At 39.0% G+C, this 25,154-nt stretch overlaps 1 protein-coding gene across 2 annotated transcripts; it reads right to left on the bottom strand.

Moving 5' to 3' along the window:
• Positions 1–7,907: 7,907 nt before the first annotated feature.
• Positions 7,908–17,434, bottom strand: vgll2a (vestigial-like family member 2a). 2 transcript variants are annotated; one of them, XM_017692469.2, is made up of 4 exons: positions 17,193–17,434; positions 13,240–13,519; positions 11,088–11,573; positions 7,908–9,164 (listed from the first exon to the last, which is right to left on the bottom strand). In XM_017692469.2, exons 1-4 carry the CDS (start codon positions 17,274–17,276, stop codon positions 9,121–9,123), a joined length of 894 nt encoding a protein of 297 aa, XP_017547958.1. In that variant the 5' UTR covers positions 17,277–17,434; the 3' UTR covers positions 7,908–9,120. The 2 variants fall into 2 exon arrangements, with proteins under 2 accessions (XP_017547958.1, XP_017547959.1); XM_017692470.2 differs by having other exon boundaries at positions 7,908–9,016.
• Between the last annotated feature and the right edge of the window lie 7,720 nt (positions 17,435–25,154).

The following is a 25,154-nucleotide window of genomic DNA, read 5'->3' as shown; positions in this document are numbered from 1 at the left end:
CATTCTTTCACAACACATAGACAGAATTGACTGTGTTTAACTTTGGAGAAAGTCAAAAAAAGAATAAAAAGTAAAGTTTGTAACAAAAATGCGGCTTAAAATCAACATCGCCAATGCTGAAACATCATCACATATAATTACCATAGTCGTCTTTAATTCAATGTTCTTCTCTGTGTGATTTTCTGTGTGTGCTTTTTATATCTAGTTTATAGTGTGGAAAGTGTTTCCTGTCACTTGGAATCGAGTCCAGGCCAGAATTTCTGGACTCGAACAGCCTTAGCTGTTTTTGTATGCTTTGATTTAGTTTGGCCTCTGCTTCTGATTCCTGCTGCCATATAAATGGTTCTTTGCATTGTTAAAAGGTTCCCTTGACTGAGCACTTGCTGAATAGGATTCCTTAAAGAACATTTTAAAATATATATATAATAATATAATAATATAATGCACTAAAAAGGGTTCTTCTTTCATTATGATGTCACTGTTCTTAAACACCCACTTACGCAGTTTTATGAACATTCTGACATTCACCAGTGTTTTCTTTTTTGGGCTTTTTGCTTAGTTAAGAAATGAATCCATACACACTCAAGAGCACAATATTTCTCAAGAATAACTTTAATAGAATACTTTGACATTGGTGAATGAGGCCCCATTCTTTTAAAACTACACTATTGTTACAAGTCAAAGGACCTTTTTTGGTAGTGTATAGAACCCTTTTTTGTGAAAAGTGTAGCCAAGTATGAACAACAAGAGTAAAGAAAAGTATTAAGATAAAAAAAAATACTACTTAGTAGAACTACTACTTAGTAGTAAAACTTCTTGGCACATCCTCCTATCAACAGAAATTGATGTTTGTTAATTTCTTTTCTTGTCTTTTTGGATCCTTTTGGTCTAAAATAAAATGTTTATGCTCCAAAATGAGAAGTGTGAGCAACAGGAAAGCAGACCATGAATAAAACCCAAAATCTAAGTACAACTGAGTCAAAAGTAGATTACTTTCTGCATAGATGTACGTCTGTATAAGCTAAAGTGTTATTAAAGTAAAAGTTAAGTTCATGTAACTGAGTAAATGGAAGTAGTAACTACCATTATGCACACCCCTTCTTCACTAGACTCTGAGGGCTGGCAACAATGCACGTTTCCTCACATAGCCAAACCCCTTATCCACTTGTGTGGAGACCTGCTTCAAGTTGATGACAAGTAAGTGATAGCATGCTGAATTGGAAGTCATGGGGGCATGTCTGTAAACAAAATGGATAATACTCAAGGCCTACCTGCAGGGTGGTCCATTTAAGTGGTACTGTACAGTCTGAGTAGTGTTCATGGTTTCAATACCCCCGTCCTCAAACTCCATCTCACAAGCGGGACTGGCATGAGGTCAGGGGTTTTGATTACCACTGATCGGAGTGTGGCTTCATGCCCAGAGCTGTGAGTGGCAGTGCTTTCAAAAGCTCTGTCTGTGTTTGCACAGCTTAGGGTGCAAGAGTGCTCTATAATTAATTCATTGGATGAATAAAAACACAGTTCCCTTTGCTGTTTGCCTGGCATGTGTTTGCAATTACATGACTTTAAGAAGCTAAATCACAAAGACACTTAATATATACTTCTAGTCTACTACATTACTACTCAAAGGTTTGGACACACCTGATTGAATATGCATTTTTCATAACAATAAAGACATTTTGATGTTGGGTTAAACTTAAATGCAAATCAAATTTCTTACAAACATATAAATAGTTAAGTTGCTCTTTATGTAGAATTAATTCCAACAAAAAATTGTAAATTTAAAAAATGATGTACAGTGGGATTTAAAAAAGTCTTAAAATCTAAAACTTTTTCATTTAAACCTGAAAATAAAAAGAAATGTAAGCAAATGTGTTAAATCGACAAGGTTAAGATTTTTTAGTCTCATCCCTTCTGCGTTCAGACAGTTCTCAGGTTGGTTTGATCTGCTCATCAGAGGTGTTAGCACAAATTTGTAGATTCGAAGCAGGTCACATGCACTCTGGCAATTCAAGATTGTACTTTTCACTTAATTGTTTTACAGCAAATATATTTTGTAATGAAAACATGAAATTAGAAAAAGAATTGAAAAAAAAAAGAAAATAGAGGCAATTTCACTTGTGGTCTCTCTTGGACCCAACTATATACAGTCATATACAAAAGTTTGAAAACCCTCTGTCCAGTTACATGTTTTGTTGATTTTCTGCATTTTTTTGTTCTGAATGCATTTTTGCTGAGTTTAACATATTGGAAAAAAGAAACCTTATAATACAAAATATAAATTGTGCAATAACTTTTGACCAGGCTACATTTTATGTTTTTTTTTTCCTACATGTTAAGTTCAGTATTGGAACAGTAACTGTGCATTACAATGTGCAGCTGTGCTCTCTGTGGAGGGAGTGTTCTCTTTTTCACAATCAGCAAAACAAGTCATTTTGAGCAGGGCAGCATTTGGGCTGTTTTGCATATGACTATGCAAAGATCTCAGGTGGCTCCCTTAGGAAGCTAATTGAAAGCATGTCAAGTAAAGTAAAATTAGTCTGTAAAGTAAAATGAGCTTTGTTGCTTTTTTCTCTGCTTAATTCTGTATGTTATTTCACAGTTTTGAGGTCTTCACTATAATTGTAAAATGTGAAAAATAGTAAAAGTAAGGAAAGTCCTGTAATGTGTATGTGTGTCCAAGCTTTTGACTGGTAATATCTTCCAGCAGAATTTCTTAAATAGGACAAGAACAACATGAATAAGGCACTTAACATCTCTATGCACTACAATACATAAGGACACTGTTATCTGCGCAGTAGTCTGTTTTGTATATGTTGGCCTGCATGTAATACAGCTTGTGAAAGACACATCGTAATGTTAATAATGCTCTAGCAAGCAAAGGCATGTGGAATAGGTTGTCCATGCATGTATAATCTGTCTTATATATTTAGCTCTCCCATGGGTGTCTAGCTTAATTGCTTGATTGGTAGAAAGCATGAAGACACATGCTGATTAAAATTCTTCTGGGTTATACAGCAGCTGAAACTGAACAACCTGGGCCTCATTGTAACTTATAAAAACTACAGACAAGCACTTCTGTGAAGGCTGCACCTCATGTGGTCATTAAATTAGTAAATAATAAAACTGGTTTGAGATATTGTCATTGTCTTTTTATATTTTTTTCTTTAAAAAAGGCTTAAAATGTATTATTGTAAATCTATGTAAGAATAAATGGATTTTGCAAGTAAGTTTGGTATACATTTTAAATGTATCCAGCACAAATATTTAAATTTTTTGGTCTCATCCGATATCCTGCTCACAACTTTCATTGACAGTTTAGGGCCTGTCTTATGGAAGAAGAAGTTATCTCCCATAACAAGAAATCTTAAATAAAAAAATCTGAAATTGTTAAATTAAATATGTTTTATTAATGCAAGTTAAAGCTGCATTATGTAAGATCTGGGGATTTGGACCCCTCTCTGGTGGAAATGTGTAAATACACGCAAAGTGCAGAAGAATATTTTATTACATTGGTTGTGCTTTAGACCCCTTCCCCAAGTAGATGAATCTGATGAATTTGAGTGCACTGGAAGACTACTCAAAGAGAACTCAGTCAAAACTCGGTGAATGACGCATCTTCCGAGGATGTGAGTGAATTATCTACTGTTGTTGTCATATTTTCATCAGTGTAATGATGATTTTACATTTGGGACCTAAACATCAAGCTGGATCTACTTTTTGCGCATGTACATATGGCATTAATACATAAAAAGTATGATGTTGTCTCCCAAAAACTCCCACCAAATCCGACTTGATGCTTTTGACTTTTAAATTAGCTTAGTTTTTTCCCTCCTGACTCAGCTACTCCTTTTAGTTGTTACAATTACAAAAATCTTACATACTGCAACTTTAAATGTTATCTTTTTGGTCTTTTTTGGTTAGTGCAGTTTGGATGTCAATGGTCATTTAAATTATGCCACAAGTCATTAAATATAGCCTATTGTTAGATTTCTCAAAGCACCAACACAACACACTCGAATGGAAACACTTTATTGTTCATATTCCTTCATCATTGTGGATGCCACTATTCCCACCACTCAGTAAACACAGTTTGCAATTCTTAGGTAAAATTCAGTCATGCTAAATGTGCTTATGGAATCACTATGCCAAGCTGAAATGAAAGTTTCAAAAAAGGATTTCTTCAAGATTAAAGACATTTACTTAATGCATCTTGTAATAGCATAGAACTCTTTTTATAATTAGCCTCATTCATTTATTTTATTGACCTGAAAACATTTTCCTATCATCTTTGCACTTTCTCTTTCACTGACCTCTGTGGCTAACCTAAGTGGACGCTATGAAAGCAAATCTTTGTTTTAGCCACCCCGGGTTAAGACAGGCTCCATCCACCCACAGCTTATCCTTCATCACCTTAGTCAGAAACTGATATTAATCTTCAGCTGTCCAGGACTAAACCATAAATACATCCCAAAAGACCAGCTGAGAGATAGACTACACAGCAGTGTTGCCACTTTCTCTTCCTCTGTTTTCACATGCCATGGTGCAAAATGTGTTGAAATATAGCACTCTGCTGACCACATACTGAAAGGTCTGCGTTACCTTCAATATATAATGAGTTTACATGTCGGAACAAAACAATAGGTCACCATAACTGTAACCCTGGTTCTCTGTCCCTCCCAAGGGCAGATCTCACACACGAGATGATGAAAGAGAACCTTGTAACACCAAAATGGTAACTTTCCAAGGGAAAGAAAGAAAGGTCTTGGAAATTAATGGAAGATATCATCCTAAGTTACTTTGGACCATGATTTTTTTCACTTTTTGGGCCTTGATTTTTATAATGCACTGCTCACAGGACTTCTACAACAAGCAACAACTTGTATACAATGCACAGCAAGAATATTAACGCATTCTAGAAAACAAGATCATAGCAGATGATCCAGTCACTCCAGCTGCTTGTCTCCTCAAGAACTGAATATAAAGTTTTAATTACTAGTTTGTAGCTCTTCATTGTGCAAAACCATCATACATCTCTGAATCCCTGATAAAGTATGTTGTAAATTGTACCTTATGATCATCAAGTGCCGTTTTGTCCCTATTTCACATATGAGTATGAGAGGTTGATAAAACAGCCTTTTGTTTTTATGCACTGAAGATTACATTCACTGGCCACTTTATTAGGTACATTGCTATTGCTAGTGAAAGGTTGGACCTCCTTTGCCTTCAGAACTGCCTTAATTCTTCGTAGCACACTTTCAACAAGGTGTTGGAAATGTTCCTCAGAGATTTTGGTTGGTTATTTGAGTTCCTGTTGCCTTTCTATCATCTTGAACCAGTCTGCCCATTCTCCTCTGACCTCTCACATCAACAAGGCATTTTCGTCCACACAACTGCCGCTCACTGGATATTTCCTCTTTTTCGGACCGTTCTCTGTAAACCCTACTGATGGTTGTGCGTGAAAATCCCAGTAGATCAGCAGTTTCTGAAATACTCAGACCAGCCCGTCTGGCACCAACAACCACGCCACGTTCAAAGTCACTTAAATCACCTTTCTTCCCCGTTCTGATGCTCAGTCTGCACTTCAGCAAGTTGTCTTGACCACCTCTACATGCCTAAATGCATTGAGTTGCAGCCATGTGATTGGCTGATTAGCTATTTGTGTTAACAAGCAACTGAACAGTTGTGGCCAGTAGTGTATTTGTCAGGCTCCATCTGTCACTGATTTTTTTTGCATTAAACTAACTTTGATTACTTTTCTTACTTTTACTGGCATGTTATGTTATGTTCTTTATAAAATATAATTCATCTTTGTTTCATCACACTACATTTCTTTTTTCTTTCTCTCATGCTTTGTTTCACACTATGAAGCACTTTTAAATAAGGTACTACACACACACACATGCACACACACACACACACACACACACACACACACATTTTCTAAACTGCATACCTTCCTGGATCGAGAGGTAGAGGAGGAGCCTATGCCAAATGTTCATTGGGTGGAAGGCATAATGTTATTACTATTATTTTATTATTACAGTATAATGGGCCCTTTATCATCCCAGGAAATACAGAATAAAATATTAAAAATGTTTGTTTGCTACTATATTTGAGTGTCATATTAAGCAATTAACAAAGTTTAAATGAAAAATATAAGATGTAATTATGATAAAATGTGGTTTAAGAAACGCTTATCAGACATGTCTGAGAACTGTTGGGCGTGGCTAATGAACAGCTTGATTGACAGCTCCCTGTCCAACACTCCCAGTCTACTCCGCTACTCATTCAGAAATAAAATCATTTGCCAGCTTTTATCTGACGGACAGACTAACGAACAAATGGACAAAGGAATACGTAAATGAAGGAATAGATGAACGAATGATGCTCATGTATAAATATATTAACAAAAAGTTGACAGGCAGCTGCAGACAGGTGGCCCAGCTTGCTAGCTTTTGGTTATGCTGGGTTAGCTTTAGCTTGTTAAGTTTCTCTGACTCTGAAATTTTTGTATGGGCGGGGCAAGAGACATCAGCCTTATGATTGGTCAGGGGAATGCTTACAGAACTGTTACCCAAGATTAGGGCCACCCAGTTTACTTTAACAGTAGAGAAATATAGTGAGAGATATCATATTTCTGCATATTATTAGTCCTAAAAAATTATTAGTTTTTTTATTGTTACAAGCTTGATATCACAATAATAAAAGCCTTTTTGGTGCTGTACAGAACAAAAGGTTCTATATACAATCATCCACAGCACATTCTCCATCAATCTGAATCATTTCACCATGCAAAGAACCTTTAAGCATACAAATAGTTCTGTGTAGAACTGATGGTTCTAAATAGAGCCATTGCCTTTCCTAAAGAATTCTTGAAGAACCATCTTTTTAAAGAGTGCACATGTTTAAAAAAAGATTGTTCTTCAAGGGTTCCTTGCATGGTGAAATGATTGTTGTATATGGTCCTATATAGAACCTTTTCGAAAATCATAATAATAACATAATAATAAAATAACCCATTTTTGTGCTCTATAGAGCAAAAGCTTCTGTAAACAACCATCTACAGCACATTCTCTGTCAATCTGAACCACTTCATCATGCAAAGAGGCATGTAAATGGTTCTGTATAAAACTGATAGTTCTAAATAAAAAAGGCTTCTTCTATTGTTACAAGCATGACGTAATAATAAAAGAACCCTTTCTGGTGCCCTATAGAACAAAAGGTTCTATATACAACCATCTACAGCACAGTCTCTGTTAATTTGAACCATTTTACCATGGAAAGAATTCTTGCCAATGGTCCTGTATAGAACCGATGGTTCTAAATAGAATCCTTGCCTTTCCCCAAAACTTTTAAAGAACCATCTTTTTCAAGTGTATACCTGTGTGCATCCCTACTTTAAACAACCTGTTCCCACACTTTCGAATACATTCGAGAACATTATTCTTACTGTTTTCTTGCTGCTTTTGTACAGTCGTTGCTTTAAACTAGCCTTACTTTTCTATGCTGTAATTTACCTTAACCTTGAGGAAAAAGTCAAATAGCTGTAGCAGCAGCTCTATTTACAATATATGCTGAAAATATTGTGCAAGATAATGCATGTGACAACGTTGTGCATAAAGAGCATAGAGCCCCCTACAATAAATCAGTGCTGCTGAAAGAAGACTATTCCGCCTGTGTCGTATTCCTTTCAAGTAGCTGAAGGTTGCAGTCACATTGTCAATGCAGCAGGTCTTTGAGTCAGGGTCTTTAAGCACCAGTGCTGTGTGGAAATAACTTATAAGATGAGGTCGCTATGAAAAGGCATTAAGGTGTCTGATTTGAAATAGAAAGTAGTCGTATTTGGATATTCAATGTAAACCTTCACAAATGACCATGCAAAATACTGAAAGGCAGCAGCACAATTGCATGTAGTTGCAGTTTTAATTACACTGTTTCATTCCTTAAAGATGAAGAAAAGTGAGCACAGATAAAACAGATAACATTGAATGCTCCTCAATGCGCTATCAAGGAGAAATACTTTACAATGTAATATATTAATATGTTCAAAATACAACTATAGGACCTCTCGCACAGAAACAGTGATGAGTGAAATTTGAAGAGAACTCACAATGAAAGAACATGATTTTTACGGCAGGGTGTTCACAGCTACTCATACCAACTGAGCCGGCTAATCACATGAGTCACATTTAGTATGTACAATAACATGGACGATGTCCATCCGCTGGCACTTCCTTTTACCCCCACCTCCCCCAGTCATTCATCCTTAAATCAAAAAGCCAAACCAGTTGTTCCCTGTGTGGGTGGGGGTCCAGAATTGACAAAACGCTCCTTTTATGAAATCCTGAGCCCCTGCTTGGTCAAAACGCTGCACAGCGACACTGCCATTGTGTGTGCGTGTGGAGTTCCAAAACAGTTGTCGATGACAGCTGTCGAGAGCAATATAGATAGAGTCAAGTGGCTTCAAATAGCCCCTGCTCTCTTCTGTCATGATAGGGAATGCTGCTCTCTCATCAGAGTCTCTAATTTCTAATAAAAAAAAGAAGACAGTCACAATAATACAGCAGCCTCTCCTCTGGCACTGGCTATGGTCCCCCATGTAAAGGGCGTCCGGTCACTTCTGACCTTTTTTTCAGTTCTCATTCACTCCCCACCCCACCCAGCACCACCCAAAAAAAAGGAGTCGCTTGTTCTTTTTATTTCTTTTGGACCATGTGTCCACTTTGGAAGGGGCTGAGAGCTTTTGAGGCTGGCAAGAGAGGAGAGAAAGAACAAGCGGGTGAGCGAGCCAGCGAAAGAACAGCTGCTCGCATGGTCACACCGCCATGTATTTCTGGAAGGCTGTTTTTCTCCACGTCTCACCCGGAGTCTCTGTTAGCTTACAGTGTCTCAGTATGGGGCTCTCTCTTGGTGCCTGGGGCCTGAGGTGGGGTTGGGTGAAGGGGGGTTGGGTCATCCACTTTGGCCTGATTTCAGCTCAGGATGCCTCCGCCGCAGAGCGCGTAGCGCCGAGCTGCAAGTGAGAATCAGAATCTGTTACGGAAAAAAGGCCCTGCTGTTGCCTACAAAGGCAGAAAAAGACAAGAAGTCAGCTGAGGCTGGAGGTTCAGCAGGGCGCTAAAACCAGTATAAGTCCTTGCTCTTATCCTGGCTCTGCAGACCTGGGAGAAAAAGAGAGGGAGAGAGAGAACAGGAAGACAACAGAAGGAGAAGGGTAAGAAAAAGGAGATGAAGAGAAAGGGGGGAGGAAATGAACAGCAAATTCTTAGGCGTGGGAAGCCGCGCAAAGCAGAAAAAGGTGAAAAGCATAAGCCACAAAAGATAGAGGTTGAAAAACCAATTAATAAGTCATACAACATACATCGTGATATAACACAGCACGATGGCCTTGGCTTTTAAAAGTTCAAGAAAATCTTACACATGACAATTGCTTCAAAAACGGTGAAGTCTTGGTAAAAGAGTGATGCCATAAATATACAGTGCTCACACTGATATTTCAAAAGGGAAAGATTTTGAATTTTAAAAGACTTTGCTGTAAGACATGGCTCCTCGGCTCTTGCTGAAATCTGAATGGCTTGTGATTTCAAAAGCGCACCACTCTCACCTTCATATATATTATTTAACTCAATTAATATCCTTAATGTTGTACAGTACTGTGCAAAGGTCAGAGACCACCCTTAATTTATTTAATCTGCAGATGAAATGGCCTTTAAGTACTTATTTTTCAAGAGATATTTCTGAGGAGGTCAGCCTTGCATAAGGAAAACTGAAAAAAATGTTTCCGAAACTGGAGCTAAAAAATGATTAAACGCTATAGAAAAATCTTGCCTCCTAAAAACCATGCAAGACCTGTAAGACCACCAAATTGTATACAGCACTTAAAGCTTTCATCTTTGAGAGAGAGGAGAAAAACCAGCTCCACTCTTGCTTCAGATCTGAAAAAAATCCACAGGTGTTTCTGTTCATCCTTCCTCTGTGAGAAGACAACTCAACACTAAGTCTGAAAGGATCTGTAGCTGTCAAAGTATAAACTTTGCAAATCAAACAAAGAAGCTGCTGGTGGTCTCAGAACAGTGGACTCACCACCCCAGAGTCCAGACCTAAACTTCATGTAATGTGTTTGAGATTACTTGGATCATGAAAAGGAGAAAAAGCCGCCCAGCTCTAAGACTGAACTTCGGAGGTGTGGAAAAACATCCTTGCAGATTTCCTTGCAAAACCTGATAGCAAGTCTCCTGAAAAGAGTGGAAGCTATAATAAAAGCAGTGTGTGGACATTAAAGGGTGAAAATGTGGATATTCTAGTTCATTTTTGAGGCTTCTGCATATTTTTTTGCATTAAAAAGATTTTTTTTGTTGTTTTTTACTAAAAAATTGAATGTGATCGTTGTTTAGATTCAATAAATGAAGGGTGGTCTGACTTCTGTATGTTTCATTATGTTTGTGTTTTTGACTGTTGTATGCAGATTTTGGTTATTGCAATTGCAAACCTATTCAAATGCGCTCGTAAAAATAATTCAGCCAATAAGGGTTCTCTTTGGAGAGAAGCTATAGAAGAACCAGTTTGGTTCCATAAAGAATCTTTCAATAGATAAACCACTTTTGTGAATTAGATATTTAAAGTTTAAAGAACCTTTTTACCATGTAAAGCTTCTACGCTAATTAATGTTTTCCCCAAGAACCGCTTAGCAAACCTTTTTTTTAGAAGCATATACAGTTGTATGCAAAAGTTTGAACAACCTTGACTACACGCTTTGTTAATTACTGAAGTGACACTAAGTTCTCTACATCCTGCATACATTTTTAGTAAATCAGTTGATTTTAATACACGTATTTGCTTTTATTTTAGCATACTGGAAAAAATATAAAATGCGTCACAGGCCACAGTTTATTTTCTATTTTTTGCGTGATGTTAAATTCAGCAAATAAACAGTAATTGTGCAGTAAAACTGTAGAGGATGTTTTCACTTATTTTCATGTAGAAAATCAACAAAATGTAATTTAACCAGGGTGCCGACATTTTTGCATACAGTTGTAATATTTAATTATTATTATTATTATTATTATTATTATTATTATTATTACCTGTGTCCACGTTCAAGCTGAGACCCTGGCTCATATCGGAGCCCGTCCCAGTGAAGGCTCCAGTCCAGGCGGAGCTTGTCGGCTCACTCTTGCTGATGTCGCACGGCGAGGGTCCGGGAGCAGGCACTGTGGCAGTGGGCAGTCTGTGTGGCCGCACTGAGGGAACCAGCAGAGAGCCATATCGCGGGTCAAAGTGTGTCCCGTACATGTCGTGCATGGAGGGCCGGGGGTAGGCTGAGCTCTGGGTGCTGATGGCCCCGCTGAGCGTGTAGGGGTGGTGGTGGTGATGTGTGGGGTGCCATGGCTCTGGCGTAGCCTGGTGGAGGTGGCTGTGCAGGGAGGCAGTGGAATAAGGGTCAGCTGCGAAGGGGAGCTCCGTGTGGGACGTGCCCAGAGCGCTGCTAAGAGATGCTGTGACTGATGGCTGATACGCGCTGTTCCAGAATGAGGGAGGGAAGCTTCGCTGACTCATCGGGAACGATCCGTCTGGAAAGAGGGAAGACGTGTTTACATATCATTGTTGGCACAACAAAACCTTTGGTAAACTTGAGACGAGGAAAAAGATGTTCTAAACTTCAATGTGCACTAATGTAACAGACAGCTTTACAGCTATTACTCTGTATAGTACTGTCACCTAAATAATGTTACAAATGCCATATCATATCCCTGACACTACATGCTGTATGTTACTTGCACTGCACTGGGCCGTTCCATTTTCCAACAAAGTTCACACAATGTTAATGGCCGCTGGCATTTTCAGACAAACAAGCAAAAATGCAGTAAAGAGGTTTTGATATGACAGCAACAATATACATTTCAATATGTATCAAAACAGGAACTGGTTTTCTAGACACAAATTAAGCCTAAACCAACACTGCTTAAAAAACAGTTCTTCCCAAACACCCTTTTTGGCCCTTCCCAAAAAGGAACCATATGCATAAAGCCATATACAAAACATTCTCCATCAATCTAAAGAACAATTTTACCATGCAAAGAACTACTGAAGCATGTAAATGGTTTTGTACAGAACTCATGGTTCTATATAGAACCATGGCCATTAAAAAGAACCCTATAGCTTTGCAAAAAGCTGTAATTATAAACAACCTCCAAAGCAAGCATTCGAATGGTTCTTTAAGTGTTCATAGTTCTATAGAGAACGCTCTTCTTTATTAAAGAACCCTTGAAGAACCATCTCTTTTGAAAGTGTATAGACTAAACTAAGATTTTGCTACAGAGGAGTTTCAGTATCTGGTTGGCCTGGTTTAACATTCCCAGGAAACCAGCCCTAATTCATGAAACGAATAAACAAACAAACAAACAAATAAATAAATGGAGAAAAACAGCACAACATCATGAGAGCATCGGTGTTATCAAATAATTCTAATTACACCATAAACATTAATGAATCGTTGTTAATGTTCACCAATTAGGGAGCAAATGAGAACTGGCATTTCTCCCGTTAGTAGTGCGCAATAAAAGTTCATTTCACATGAGTTATTATTTACCGACTTGTCCTTATTTACTGCTTAGCATTAACATTTATTAGTTCAGCATGTTCCACCTCCAGATCTTTGTATGTAGACTAGTTTTCGATTCGTTCATCACTAGTGAGTTATGCTGGGCCTGAATAGTGCAGAGTGCATAGCTTGTTGTTTTCCTGCTCTAACAGACAGAAGTCAATCAGCTGGTGATGCGCAGGAACGCCACTGCAGATGAACTGCAGGACAGGAGTTGAAGCCACCCTGTTATTATGTTTCATCACATGATGAGGATGTTTCTGACGCATGTGCTCAACAGCACATCACCTAATGCAGTCATGAGCGGTGCCCTGTCCTGGAAGCCACTAGGAGACTTTCAACCAGATACAAACCAACAATTTCCACAGATCAGTTACAGTAATGCCTCGTGCTCTATTTATCCCCTGATGTTCACGGTGCCATTAGGATTGTTCATGAACACAAGGTTCTTTACTAATTTAACAGTTCTAGATTCTTCTCACACAGAGCTTCTGTTCACTGAACGGCATCATTTCAGCACTTTGTCTTTCAGAGGGTGGCAGGGCGAAAGGCTGAGCTACCAGATGTGGGTAATGAATAAAAAGCACATTAATGGTAACAAACTGTAATAAACAAGAATCTTAAGCGCGCGCTACCTTTCCAAGAACCGGAGCCTCGCGCGGGCTTGCCGCCGGAAGAGTGGGCGTGTCCCGCGGCCTGGCTGAGTGCGCGACTGAAGTGCTCGTCCACCACGGAGCTGATGTCTCCCCGGAAATAGGTGAAGAGCACGCAGCGCGCGCTCAGGTACTCGGCCTCGGGCGCGGGGTCACGCGGCTCCTCTTCCTTTACCGGCGGCGCGTGCGCGCTGGAGAACGAGCCGCTTCCGGTCGCCGCGTCCTGCGCTTCCTGCATCTTCGTGTAGAAAGAGGCGAGTTTCTGGAAAGAGGCGCAGAGAGGAGCGGTCAGTTCTGATGAGTCAGTTCTGATGGGTCAGTTCAGATAGCTGGGTTCTGATGGGTCAGTTCTGATGGGTCAGTTCAGACAGCTGGGTTCTGATGGGTCAGTTCTGATGGGTCAGTTCAGATAGCTGGGTTCTGATGGGTCAGTTCTGATGGGTCAGTTCAGACAGCTGGGTTCTGATGGGTCAGTTCTGATGGGTCAGTTCAGATAGCTGGCTTCTGATGGGTCAGTTCTGATGGGTCAGTTCAGATAGCTGGCTTATGATGGGTCGGTTCTGATGGGTCAGTTCAGATAGCTGGGTTCTGATGGGTCAGTTCAGATGGGTCAGTTCAGATAGCCGGGTTCTGATGGGTCAGTTCAGATAGCTGGGGTCTGATGGGTCAGTTCAGATAGCTGGCTTCTGATGGGTCAGTTCTGATGGGTCAGTTTAGATAGCTGGGTTTTGATGGGTCAGTTCTGATGGGTCAGTTCAGATGGGTCAGTTCAGATAGCTGGGTTCTGATGGGTCAGTTCTGATGGGTCCATTCAGACAGCTGGGTTCTGATGGGTCAGTTCTGATGGGTCAGTTCAGATAGCTGGGTTCTGATGGGTCAGTTCAGACAGCTGGGTTCTGATGGGTCAGTTCCTATGGGTCAGTTCAGACAGCTGGGTTCTGATGGGTCAGTTCTGATGGGTCAGTTCAGACAGCTGAGTTCTGATGGGTCAGTTCAGATAGCTGGGTTCTGATGGGTCAGTTCTGATGGGTCAGTTCAGATAGCTGGGTTCTGATGGGTCAGTTCTGATGGGTCAGTTCAGACAGCTGGGTTCTGATGGGTCAGTTCAGATAGCTGGGTTCTGATGGGTCAGTTCTGATGGGTCAGTTCAGATAGCTGGGTTCTGATGGGTCAGTTCTGATTGGAAGGTCTAATGATTCAGTTCAGAAGTTCTATATACACACATACACACAGTGTTTCAGTGCTGTTTTGCTCTATTTGTCATTCATAACAATATTGGAGAGGTTTGAAAAAAAAAAAAGCTGAGGTAAACCAAACGCTGGCTAATAAAACAATATATATCATTATTATGATAAAATGTCACTAAAATGTCACGGTACTGTACAATGTGTTTCTGAACATGTCGTAGATCTCACCAGTACTTGTAGAACACAAACCAGCTGCATGTTTTACTATAAAGAGCACCAGTATTCCTGTTTAACTAGATTTAGTGCAACACAGTTTGCCAAATATTTGAATAAAATTCATTATGCTCAGTTTTTGTCAGTATTTATTAAAATGTCACATTAGTAGTTCTTTGTTCTCTGTTCCAACTGATCAGATGTCTAAAAAATGTATATAGAATTAAAAAAAAAATGTTCAAACTAAATCTTGTATTGCCCAAAAAGTAGCTTTACAATAAAAGGGGAAAAAAACCCTTAACTTTCAGCGTAGATCAATATTACAAGATTTTAATTCAAGTCTTTTTGGGTTAACCATTTTAAATTAATTAAAAAATAAATAAAAATGAGCTTTGAATGAAAAGTTTATGGCAAAATATTTTTCCAGGCAATACTGGACCTTTTTATTGCTTCATTTAGCATGATGTTCTAGCGCAGTGTGGATGACAGCTGGTCTCTTCAGTTCATGTCATTTTTTCCTTTTTTTCCCCCGAAATGATACAAACAGCAGTTCCGACAGCAGCAATATATATTGGCACTATGTGAAAAATGAAAACCAGCCCTGTGTTCAAACACACACACACACACACGTCCATGAGTGTGTTTGCTGTGAGAGGTTTAAAGAAAGTGCCAGAACTTTAAAGAGGGCTTAACAGCAGTGACCCAGAGCAGGAGACATCCCACCCCGCACTCTCTAGTTGCGCCTTGTTTTTGCCTACGTTTTGGCTTTAAGAGCTCTTCGTAATCCCAGAACGGGGACTAAAGGTGCAGCTTTGAGACGCTACTTTACTCAGTTATTTGTTCACACATTCATGTAGTTAACGCTGAATCTAAACAGGTACTAACTAGTTTTTAGTATTTAGTTGATCAGAACTGGAACAGGGCCAATCAAACAGGGATATAAGACCTAAACTGATTATTACACACATATTAAAAAACCCGTGTTGAATGACCAAATTTAGTGATACTTTAACTCTTACAGTGTTTATATAGACAAAAAAAAAAACATGCAGGTGTTCATTAAGCACTGATTTTATATAGGCATGTAGCTTGTAGCTGTTCATGAGGATATAATTATCCTTCAAGATGATGTAACCATGACTGTTATTAATATACACTGCAAGAACTAATTTAACAGTAAGGTTTCATTAAACTCTATTTTAATATGCCCAGTTGTTTAGACCACTATATCGCTGTATACATTATAAATAGAGATTATAAATAACCTCCGAGGTGATGCAATAATGATTATTAATGTTAATATTATGGAAACAATTAATTCACCAAAAGAGTATAAGCCAACTAGTGTGGCGTATAACTCTGAGTAAGATTATAACATTTAGAGGTAACCTCAACGCTGATGCAGATGTTATTATTATTGTTGTTATTAAGTGTGAGGTCTAATTTAATACTGGGCGTTTTGCTGTATACAGTACCAGCCAACTCATGCAAGATTATAAATAGCCTAACCTCCAAGGTCATGCAATTTACTCATTATTATCTGTGAGAATTCAGCACTATTAGAGTTACTTCAACACTAAGAGTGACTGTTACTTACTGTATCAGCCGGCTCTGTACCTACAGCTCTGAATATGATTAGAAATGTGTATAAATAGCATCTAAACTGGTGTAATCTATATTATTATTATCTGTATGATTTAATTAAACACTATTAGAGTTATTTTACACAACGAGTGACTTCTGTTTACAGTATAAGCTGGCTTGAGTAACCTGCACACTTAAAGATGGTTCTTCAAGGTTTTTTATATGGTTCTTAGAACTATGAGTGCTAAACAGAACCACTTGCATACTTAAAGAGTTCGTTGCATGGCATGATGAAAAGGTTCTACACACTGATGTAGAATGTGTTGTGTGTTTCTAGAAAGAACCATTGTGAAAATGGTTCTATATAGGCCCGAAAAGGTTTCTGCTATCGTAACGATGTCAAGCGTGTAACAATTGAAGAAGCCTTTTTGGTGCTATATAGAACCGTTTTCAGAAAGGTTCTTTATAGAACCCTATGCCACACATTTTCCATTAATCTGAACAACCATATCACCATGCAAAGAACTAGTGGCTCTATATATAACTCTAAACACTAAATACAACCATTCCCTTTACTGAAGAACCCTTGAAGAACCATATTTTAACCGTGCACAACTGTAAATAGCCTCCAAAGTAATGTACATTATTATAAACTACTTCAACACTATTAGAGTACCATCAACACTAAGAGAGACTTCAGCCTCAACACTGGCTCTTTTGCTGTGTACAGTATAGTACAGACAGCTCGGCTGACCTACGGCTCTGCCTAAGACAAATAAAGAGCATTAATAAACTCCAAGATGATGCAATCATGATTATTTTCGTTGGGCTAAGCTGGAGCTCGAACCTAACGCAGCCAAAACAAAGCCAAACTTTTCAGGCCTTTCCCACAGAAGTTCAGACCCCCATCAGCAGTGAAGTGAGAGAGAGTGGTGCTAAGCTGGGTCCTACCTGGTGGTGATAGGGGCTGTAAGTGGCGGTAAAGTAAGGCTGAGGTGGAGCGTACACTTGATACATCACATCGAGGCAGCTCATGGCGACAAAACGGGCCAAATTCACCACGTACGACAACTCAACACGGTGAAACAGTGCTTCATTGGAGACGAAGGAGCTCGTTGTTTGGCGAAGAAAAGAAAAGTTGTGGTGCGGATTTTAAAAAAGTCACTGTCCGAGTTTTATGTCCTCTCCTGTCAGGCAGCGCGGCGTGAGTGAGGAGAGCCGGAGCGAAGCGTCCTCAGTTTTGTTTTTGCACCCGTATTCGTGTAGGTCACGCCCTCTTGTGCGGGGATTGGCTAAGACTGGCTCGTATTTTGACAGCTCCCGTTAGGATTGGCTAGTAGTTCTGACCCAGGAGCAATTCGCACAGGTGTGAAGTACTAAGGGCGGAGAATGCTAGCGATAGGGGGCGGGGCTCGTCGGAATACAGGTGGGAAATGAGAGGGTAACGCTCGATCTCGGTGTGCGAGGTAGAAAATAACATGCCTGTCAAATTAGTGTGAAAAGTCAGTTGTAATCAAAAGATTTCTTCTTATAAATGTATGTTTTTAATTTGTAAGCAAATATAGCGTGGATGACCCTGTTTATACATGCAGGTGTTGGCATTGCAATATTATTGATAATAATATTTATTATCATCATTTTTATAATTATTATAGGACCCTTTATTATTTTTTTACACAAATGTGACGACTAAATAGATCTGTGAATACCTCATATGCAATATCAGCCCTCACTTTAGGTCCCTGTATGTATCTAGCCTAATCTAGAGTCTACTGTAATTGTTAATGATACGTAAAAATGATAAATTAGGTATACAATTTTCTTGTAGGCTGTGCAGATACATAATATTCTATGACAATAAAATAACGACAAAGGAGCAAATGGTGAGGATGACTTCAATTCCCGTGTTCAACAAGCCAGTGTGACAGGAGCACTTTAGATTCCAGTGTCAGAGGTCAAATAGTCTCTAGGGTCAAAGGGCATTACATATCATTAAACCCTTAAAATCAACATTACTCTGCAACTGACCAAACGCTGGTGCTCTGCTCACTTGAGGCAATGATACTTGTATCGTTATAACCATTTGCTGTCCGGCAGGGCAGCTGTAACAGGCATGGTTAAGGCTCATCAAGATTTAATCAGGAATTTGGCAGGAATGGTTGGCATTCTGGCACTCTATAACCTCTTTGTGGAGTCCGTCACACATTACCCCAAGCTAGCGCTGTCCAGAGTGCTGGACATCAAATATATTTCTTATTTCTCACCAAACACTAATGACTCGGCTACTGAACCATGGCACTGAGGTGACTCGTTAACTCATCTCATCAAACATCATCCTAACTTTCAGGAATCCCACTTATATTATTGTTTTACTTCCGTCTTTTTGAGGTTACATTCTGAAGTATATAGCTCTGAGACTTCTTCTCAAGCAGCTTCTCTTGAATGATTTTTATTCTAAAGGATAAGGGTTGAAAGCCCATCTTTGAGATCACCTGGTGAGTGCATTTGCAAAGGTTTGAACATGTTTTCTCAGTGAAAATATGGAGAACAAACTTAAATCTGGCTTTTTTCTTCACTTTTTTTGTTCATAATTTATTTGCTAGCATAAACATATTGGGGAAAAAAGGCCTAAAATATAGAAGATGCTATAATCTTTGCACAGACCACTATATTTCTCCCAAAAGGTTTAGCAAATGAACAGTGATCATGCATTAAAATGTACAGAGGTGTGTTCTCTGTAGAGGATGTGTTAATATGTTTTCAGTTCAAATCAACAGTACATATAATTTGACAAGAGGTACCCAAACCTTTGTATTAAACTGCATGTTTGAGAAAAATATCACCGCCTTAATCCTCTTACGTGCACATCTTTCAGTTTCATAGGCTCTCTAGTGAGCAGCTCTGAATTCTGCACTGGTAAAGGCTCGCATGCTGAGCTGGAAGTAACACTCGAGGAACGGAATGCATGTTGCAGTGTGTCGTCCCATCCTGCCTGCATACCACTGACATTGTCTTCAAAACACTCGTGTGAGCGTAAGACTACAAGGGACTAAAAAATACCACACTACAATAGCACCCTGCAATACAAACAAAAGCGGAACGGCAAAGTGATCCATAGTGTCTTCTCAAGGAGTGATTCTTACCCTGATGCTGCCTTCAGAGCTTTTCTTTTATTTACTGCACTCAAACAAATTAAGTCACTTCTGTAAATCCATTTTCCATCACTGATGTTACTTAGCAAATAACTGTTAAAATTAAATGGTTGAGATGTAAACAAAGTTTATTCAGAGTGGTTTGGTGTGAAGTGCTTCACAAGTCGGAATTGTTCACAATGGTGGTGATAGGAACCGGTTGCCTGCCTCTAAAATCCCTCTCACAGAAGGTTATTCCATGATATTGGTTATGAATGTGTGATGTATGTCTGATGTATGTGACAGTTTTGAGATCAGCTTTTTTTGTAGTTTTGTAGTTCTGAAGTTGACTGAGGGTGCCCAAACTTTTGCATATGACTGTGTATTTATATAAATATTAGTTTTTTATTTGTAAATAAATGCAGGTTGGTTGGTGTAGTAATACTGCTGCCCATCATGCAGTAGACCAGGGTTCAATGTGCACCACTCTATATCAGTAAGAGTCCTTGGGCAAGACTCCTAACACCACATTTACCTACATCTGTAACATCAAGAGTGTGCGCTGAATTAAAAAACCATAATGCCTTACCCTACTGTGTAAGTCTCTTAAAATCCACAGAGTAAAACAGAAATGACAGAGTGTAAAATCTCCCTGACTAGATGCTAATGGTTTCTTTATTTAAAGACTGTATATTAAAAGGATGAACAACTGTTTGCTCATTATACCACTTCATATATATTGTTCTCACTTTGAATTTGTCAGTGCCACACCTGTTACTGGATAGAGTTACAGCTAGCAATAACTCTCTGTTTCTTATGTGACAGCTTCGAAACAAAGGGGGTTTTAGGCCGTGTAACCTGACAGGGTTTCTATTTCTACCCAAACAGCTTAAGGACAAGGATTCGTTGAGTGCTAATACCCGGCTAATAGGACCTAACTTGCTGAAACAACAGCACATTCAACACGTTTGACAGAAGCGCAGAAAAGAGTGTCTCATGTCTAGCTTTTACTTCCCTCCAGGTTTTCAGCATGGCCTTACTTCTCAAGACTAAACTGAGAGAGTTAGGGGTCCTTGGCTTTGGCCCTTGGCCCCAGCTATCCATTTGTGAGTAATCTGCCCAGGTCTCTTCAAGGCAAGGGTGGGGTGCTGGCAGGCAGGGGGAACAGAGGAGATGAAAGGACCAGCATACAAAAGCATTGTCAAGGCAAGTTTGAAGGAAGTGAGGAATGCAAACATGCACTTGAGTAAAGTGTGTGAAATATTTCAACAAAATGGCAATCACATTCACAGGTTGTGCAGGGAACATGCACTTCCTAAGCATTCCCCCTAAGCATGAAATGTCTGCTACTGTGTCTAGAAAAATCAGCAATGTTTGCAAAAGAAGGGAAAAATTCTGGTCAGAAGGGCAGTTGAAGCCCATGTGTTGCTCCTGAGGTACAGTAGAATTGTGGTATTGAGGTGGTGTGACATGAGTATGAACCCCTGCACTTGGTGTGACCACAGCAACTGTTGGGGGATGTGGGGGGTTCCAGTGTGAAATGTGAAACAGAGAGTGTCTGTTTTAGGAAGGATGTGTGTGACACCTGTCCTGGCCACACAGAACACAGCGTATGGGCTAACCATTAGAGAGCCTGCTGGAGGTGGGGTGTAGTCAGAACTTTTAGTGTGGGGTGGCCAGGTTAGATCCAGTGATTGTATTGAGTTGACGTAAGAAAAAACACAAGAGCAGTTAATAATGTTCTACTAGGGCTGATGTATTAAAATAGCATAATATGGTTTTTATTTATTTAACACAGTTGTTGTATGTTCGTGTATTTTATTAGTACATGAGGAAATTATGTATACATGTGAATCACATATCTATTTTTCAGTGCGTTAACTTCAACAGGCCCATATCCTACATTTTCCTTATATTTTATCTTTTTCCTTGAGATTCGTTTATAACATTCATGTGTTTATGTAACAAAAACAGTCATAATTAATCTCTTCATGACCATTTTCTAACATCTCCTTATCCCTTAGAACTAAACAGACGGGTTTTGCTACTGGTCCTTTACGACTGATACATATAGAACATGAGAAAAACTGCTTATAGCTTCAATGTGAATGGACAGGGCTAAACTGCTGTAGGCTGAATAGATAAATACAGTGAGCCATGAGCTGAATCGGAAAGTGCATCTGCTAATGTTGGAAAGTGCCATGACTGGTGCAAAAGCTGTGACCCTTTTAATAGCAGTAAATGCTGCATTATCTAAGGCCATAGAAGGTTCTCATTTAGGCTGCTCACGCTACCGTTTACTCATGAGTCTAATGATGAAGCAGCCAGACACCAAAGTATAAGGTATCACTATGAGGGAACAGTCTTTGGCTGGATGACAAGCTGATCTAGGTTTAGCACAAACATATTCCACTTAGCACTACATTCACTTCAGATGGAATCCAGCCTACAACTCATACATAATCAGCTGTAAAAGGGAATTAATATGGCATCTGTCTATAGCTGACTAGTTTTGGATAGTTAACACTTCTTACCTTAGCCTGCTTCATGTACTGTTGGTCACAGAGCAGCACTGCTGAAGGGCTTTGTTCCTGTTTTTTGTCAAAGTTCTGTAAATTACATTGTTCATTTCATGTTCATTTTTACTGCTGAGCATAAGATGTCATGATAATTGGGAGTAAAAATGATGTTTTATCTTCCAATTTTCTTCAAGCTTTGATGGCAGTTGTGTGTCTATATCATCTACTCATTGCAATTCATATTATTTAAAAGAATTGTGTGTTTATTGGTGTAAAATGTACTCAGTGAACTCTGTCCACTATGATTTAGCATGATCGTTTTGCGACTTGAATATAAAGTAGTGTAATGACTGATCCCCAGCTGGCTAGCATGCAAATTCATTGCAAGCTTGATATCTGAATATGTCCAATGCAAAAGTAATTGGACATTAAACATTTTCCACAGTTTAGATCATATAATGAAATAAAGCTATGAGAGGTTGTGCATTACAGTGCTTTTACTACAAGTAAGGATGTAATTAGGCATGACGCGAAGCAAAGTAAACCCCCTGTGTATCATTATAACAAATGGCCTCAAGTGGCTAATTTTGCCTTTTTTAAAACACTGGACAACATAACGCATGCACAATTTTAAAATCGATAATTTATTATTAATAATAACCATAATAAACCATTATTCTTCATTTAAAAGTTTGCTTACAATGCGTTATTATACACATGCCAAGCAACCACGGACTGCTGAAAGAGCACAAAAACATTGTCACCCATTACTGCTCTCATTTCATGCACCTTTTAACTTTTTGTCATATAATAATGAACATATCATAAGATTTCACTGTTACTGTGAAACTGTCGCTTTATAAATGTTATTTTCTTACCAAATTATCACAGCTACGACAGTGCTAATTTTCATTAAGACTTCTCTGAAGGCCACGCAGGCCCTGAGGGTTCCTCTCTGGTTTACATGAGCCGTGACTGAAGCAGCCCCAACAGCGGGTCATATGAGAGTGTGACCCACCTGTTGTTGCTGCTGTTGGGCAGTGATGAAGCGGTGACCTGGGTTGGGGGAGAAATGTGGAAATTCACGCACACTGGATCAACTCTTCACTCAGTGCCGTCACAGTGTCAGCTGTAGGTTTTGCTGCTGCTGCCCTTGACAGATACAGTGTACTCACACATACGCTCTCTCATACACAGAGTCTCCATTCATCCTCCCTGCGCTGTTCTTTAGACACGCTCAACACACGCCTCTGAGGCCCTGAGCACAACCTCTGAGTTCTCCAATGTACCTAATGTACCTTTGTTGAAGTCTTAATTAAAATGAGACATATTGAGGCATTAGTCTTTCAAAATCTTTCAAAAATGTGTGGAATGTAAAAGAGGTAGTTTCATTTTATTTTTGTATGACTTTGGTAGAATGTTTAATAAGAACATTAACAATAAAGGGTTCAATGTGAGTGGACAGGGATACACCACTGTGGGCTTAGTAAGCAGATCTATGTAAATGAGTTGTTTTCTGTGATGTCACAAAAACAACAAATACTAAATAAACTCTTTTTGCAGCTTACGTGGAGTGAATGGTACATTTTGAAACTTTAACAGTATTTGTATATTACATCAAACTCTTTCATTTCAAATGACTGAGGATTATGAGTTCTTCTAAGCAATAGGCCCTTTAGGTATAATAAATGGATTGGCACTCATTTTTCTGCTATTCACTATTGCTGAGATGTTCTAAGTATGTTTCTCTGCTGTTCAGTTGGCTTGTCATTTTTTTTTCTGTAGGTTTTCTGTGGCCACTTGTATAAAATATCTTAAGCACTTCTCTTATCTTAACCCATTAACATTTTGCAACAGTCCAGAATGTGTGTTGAAATGTAAACTTTGGGATTAAAATCCTTTTTCTTTTTACTTTCCACTTCAACGTTTCCTTGCAAAGATTTTTCAACTAACTTTCAGTAAAAGGAAAAAGATTCGCTAAAGATGATTTATCCGGACATTATATTGTATTATACAGACAGGCAAAATGTGATGATCTGTTTTTGCTTGTTACTCACATTTTTCTGTCACACTGACTCACACACAATATTTCTATAGCTATTTCTATAGTAGACACAGGTTCTGCATCAAGTAATCTTGGTAAATTACTGTTTAATGGTCTCAAATGCCCTAAAGCATAGGCCAAAGTACAACACAATGAAAGTGCAGGTGGAGGCTCTGCTCGCATATGACAGAAGTTTCACACACTTCATGTTAAAATAAAAAATGTGATCTTAAATCTCTAAAACCTCCTCCTTCGTAAATTTGTAATGATTTGTAGAGTGATGATGAGCAGCCGCTTGCTCAACAAAGAAGAGAAGCAGAAAGTTGCTCAAAGGGGATGCCCTTGAGACATGTGCCCAGGAAATAGAAGCCCTTATTTTTACCATCCTGTTAAATGCTGTAGAAGACCTGGCTTTATTCTGCTGTGGAAACTGCACATTAGATAGTGTAGTGCCATGTTTAGCACTGCAACATCACAAACTCATAGTCCCAACTGTCTAATACAGTGGTACTGATCATGCAGTACCGGTGCCTACACATTTTAAAGGTTTCCCCTGCTACCAACACACAAAATGCAACTAAAGAATTAATTAACAAGCCCTTTCTGAGTTGAAGTGGGTGTGTTAGAGCAGAGAGAACACTACAGCATGCAGAGTAGGTTTGAGAACCACTGGTCTAGGAGAAGAGACGGGCTTATGGGGAAATGAACATGTGAAAATGAAGATGACCAATTTGATGTCTCTTTAAACTTTATACACTATTTGGCTACAAAGATACTATTCAGCATCAAGTTTGAACCTGTAGTGACAACCGAGAACGCAGCTGACTGGGGAAGCATGCTGCAGATAAAGTTTATGACAGTTTTAATGTGCACACTTATATTTGTCTTAAATTATTTGTGAAGGTTTCCATTGATTTCTATTGATTTCTGTTAAGTAAGTTGTGTATACCGAAACCTAACCCTAACCTTATCCTCAGTACCCAAAAGGGAATCTTTCTGCTCTTTCAGTTTTTAAAAAAAAAATAGTTGTCCTATAATCATGAGGACATGTGGTCCCCAGAAGGATAGCATGTGCACACACACACACTTCCTTGGATGTGTGTGCAGACATTCTGTCCACAGAAACCAAATATTTCTTGCAGAAAGCATAATCTACTGGGGATGGATGACATAGAGTCATCCAGATCAAGTTTATGACAATAATCTGCAAGATTTCTCT

Source organism: Pygocentrus nattereri, chromosome 4 (genome assembly GCF_015220715.1).
Source record: "Pygocentrus nattereri isolate fPygNat1 chromosome 4, fPygNat1.pri, whole genome shotgun sequence".
Classification (NCBI taxonomy): Eukaryota; Metazoa; Chordata; class Actinopteri; order Characiformes; family Serrasalmidae; genus Pygocentrus; species Pygocentrus nattereri.
Note: the sequence above shows the minus strand (reverse complement) of the source record. Positions and strands in the feature narration are given on the sequence as shown.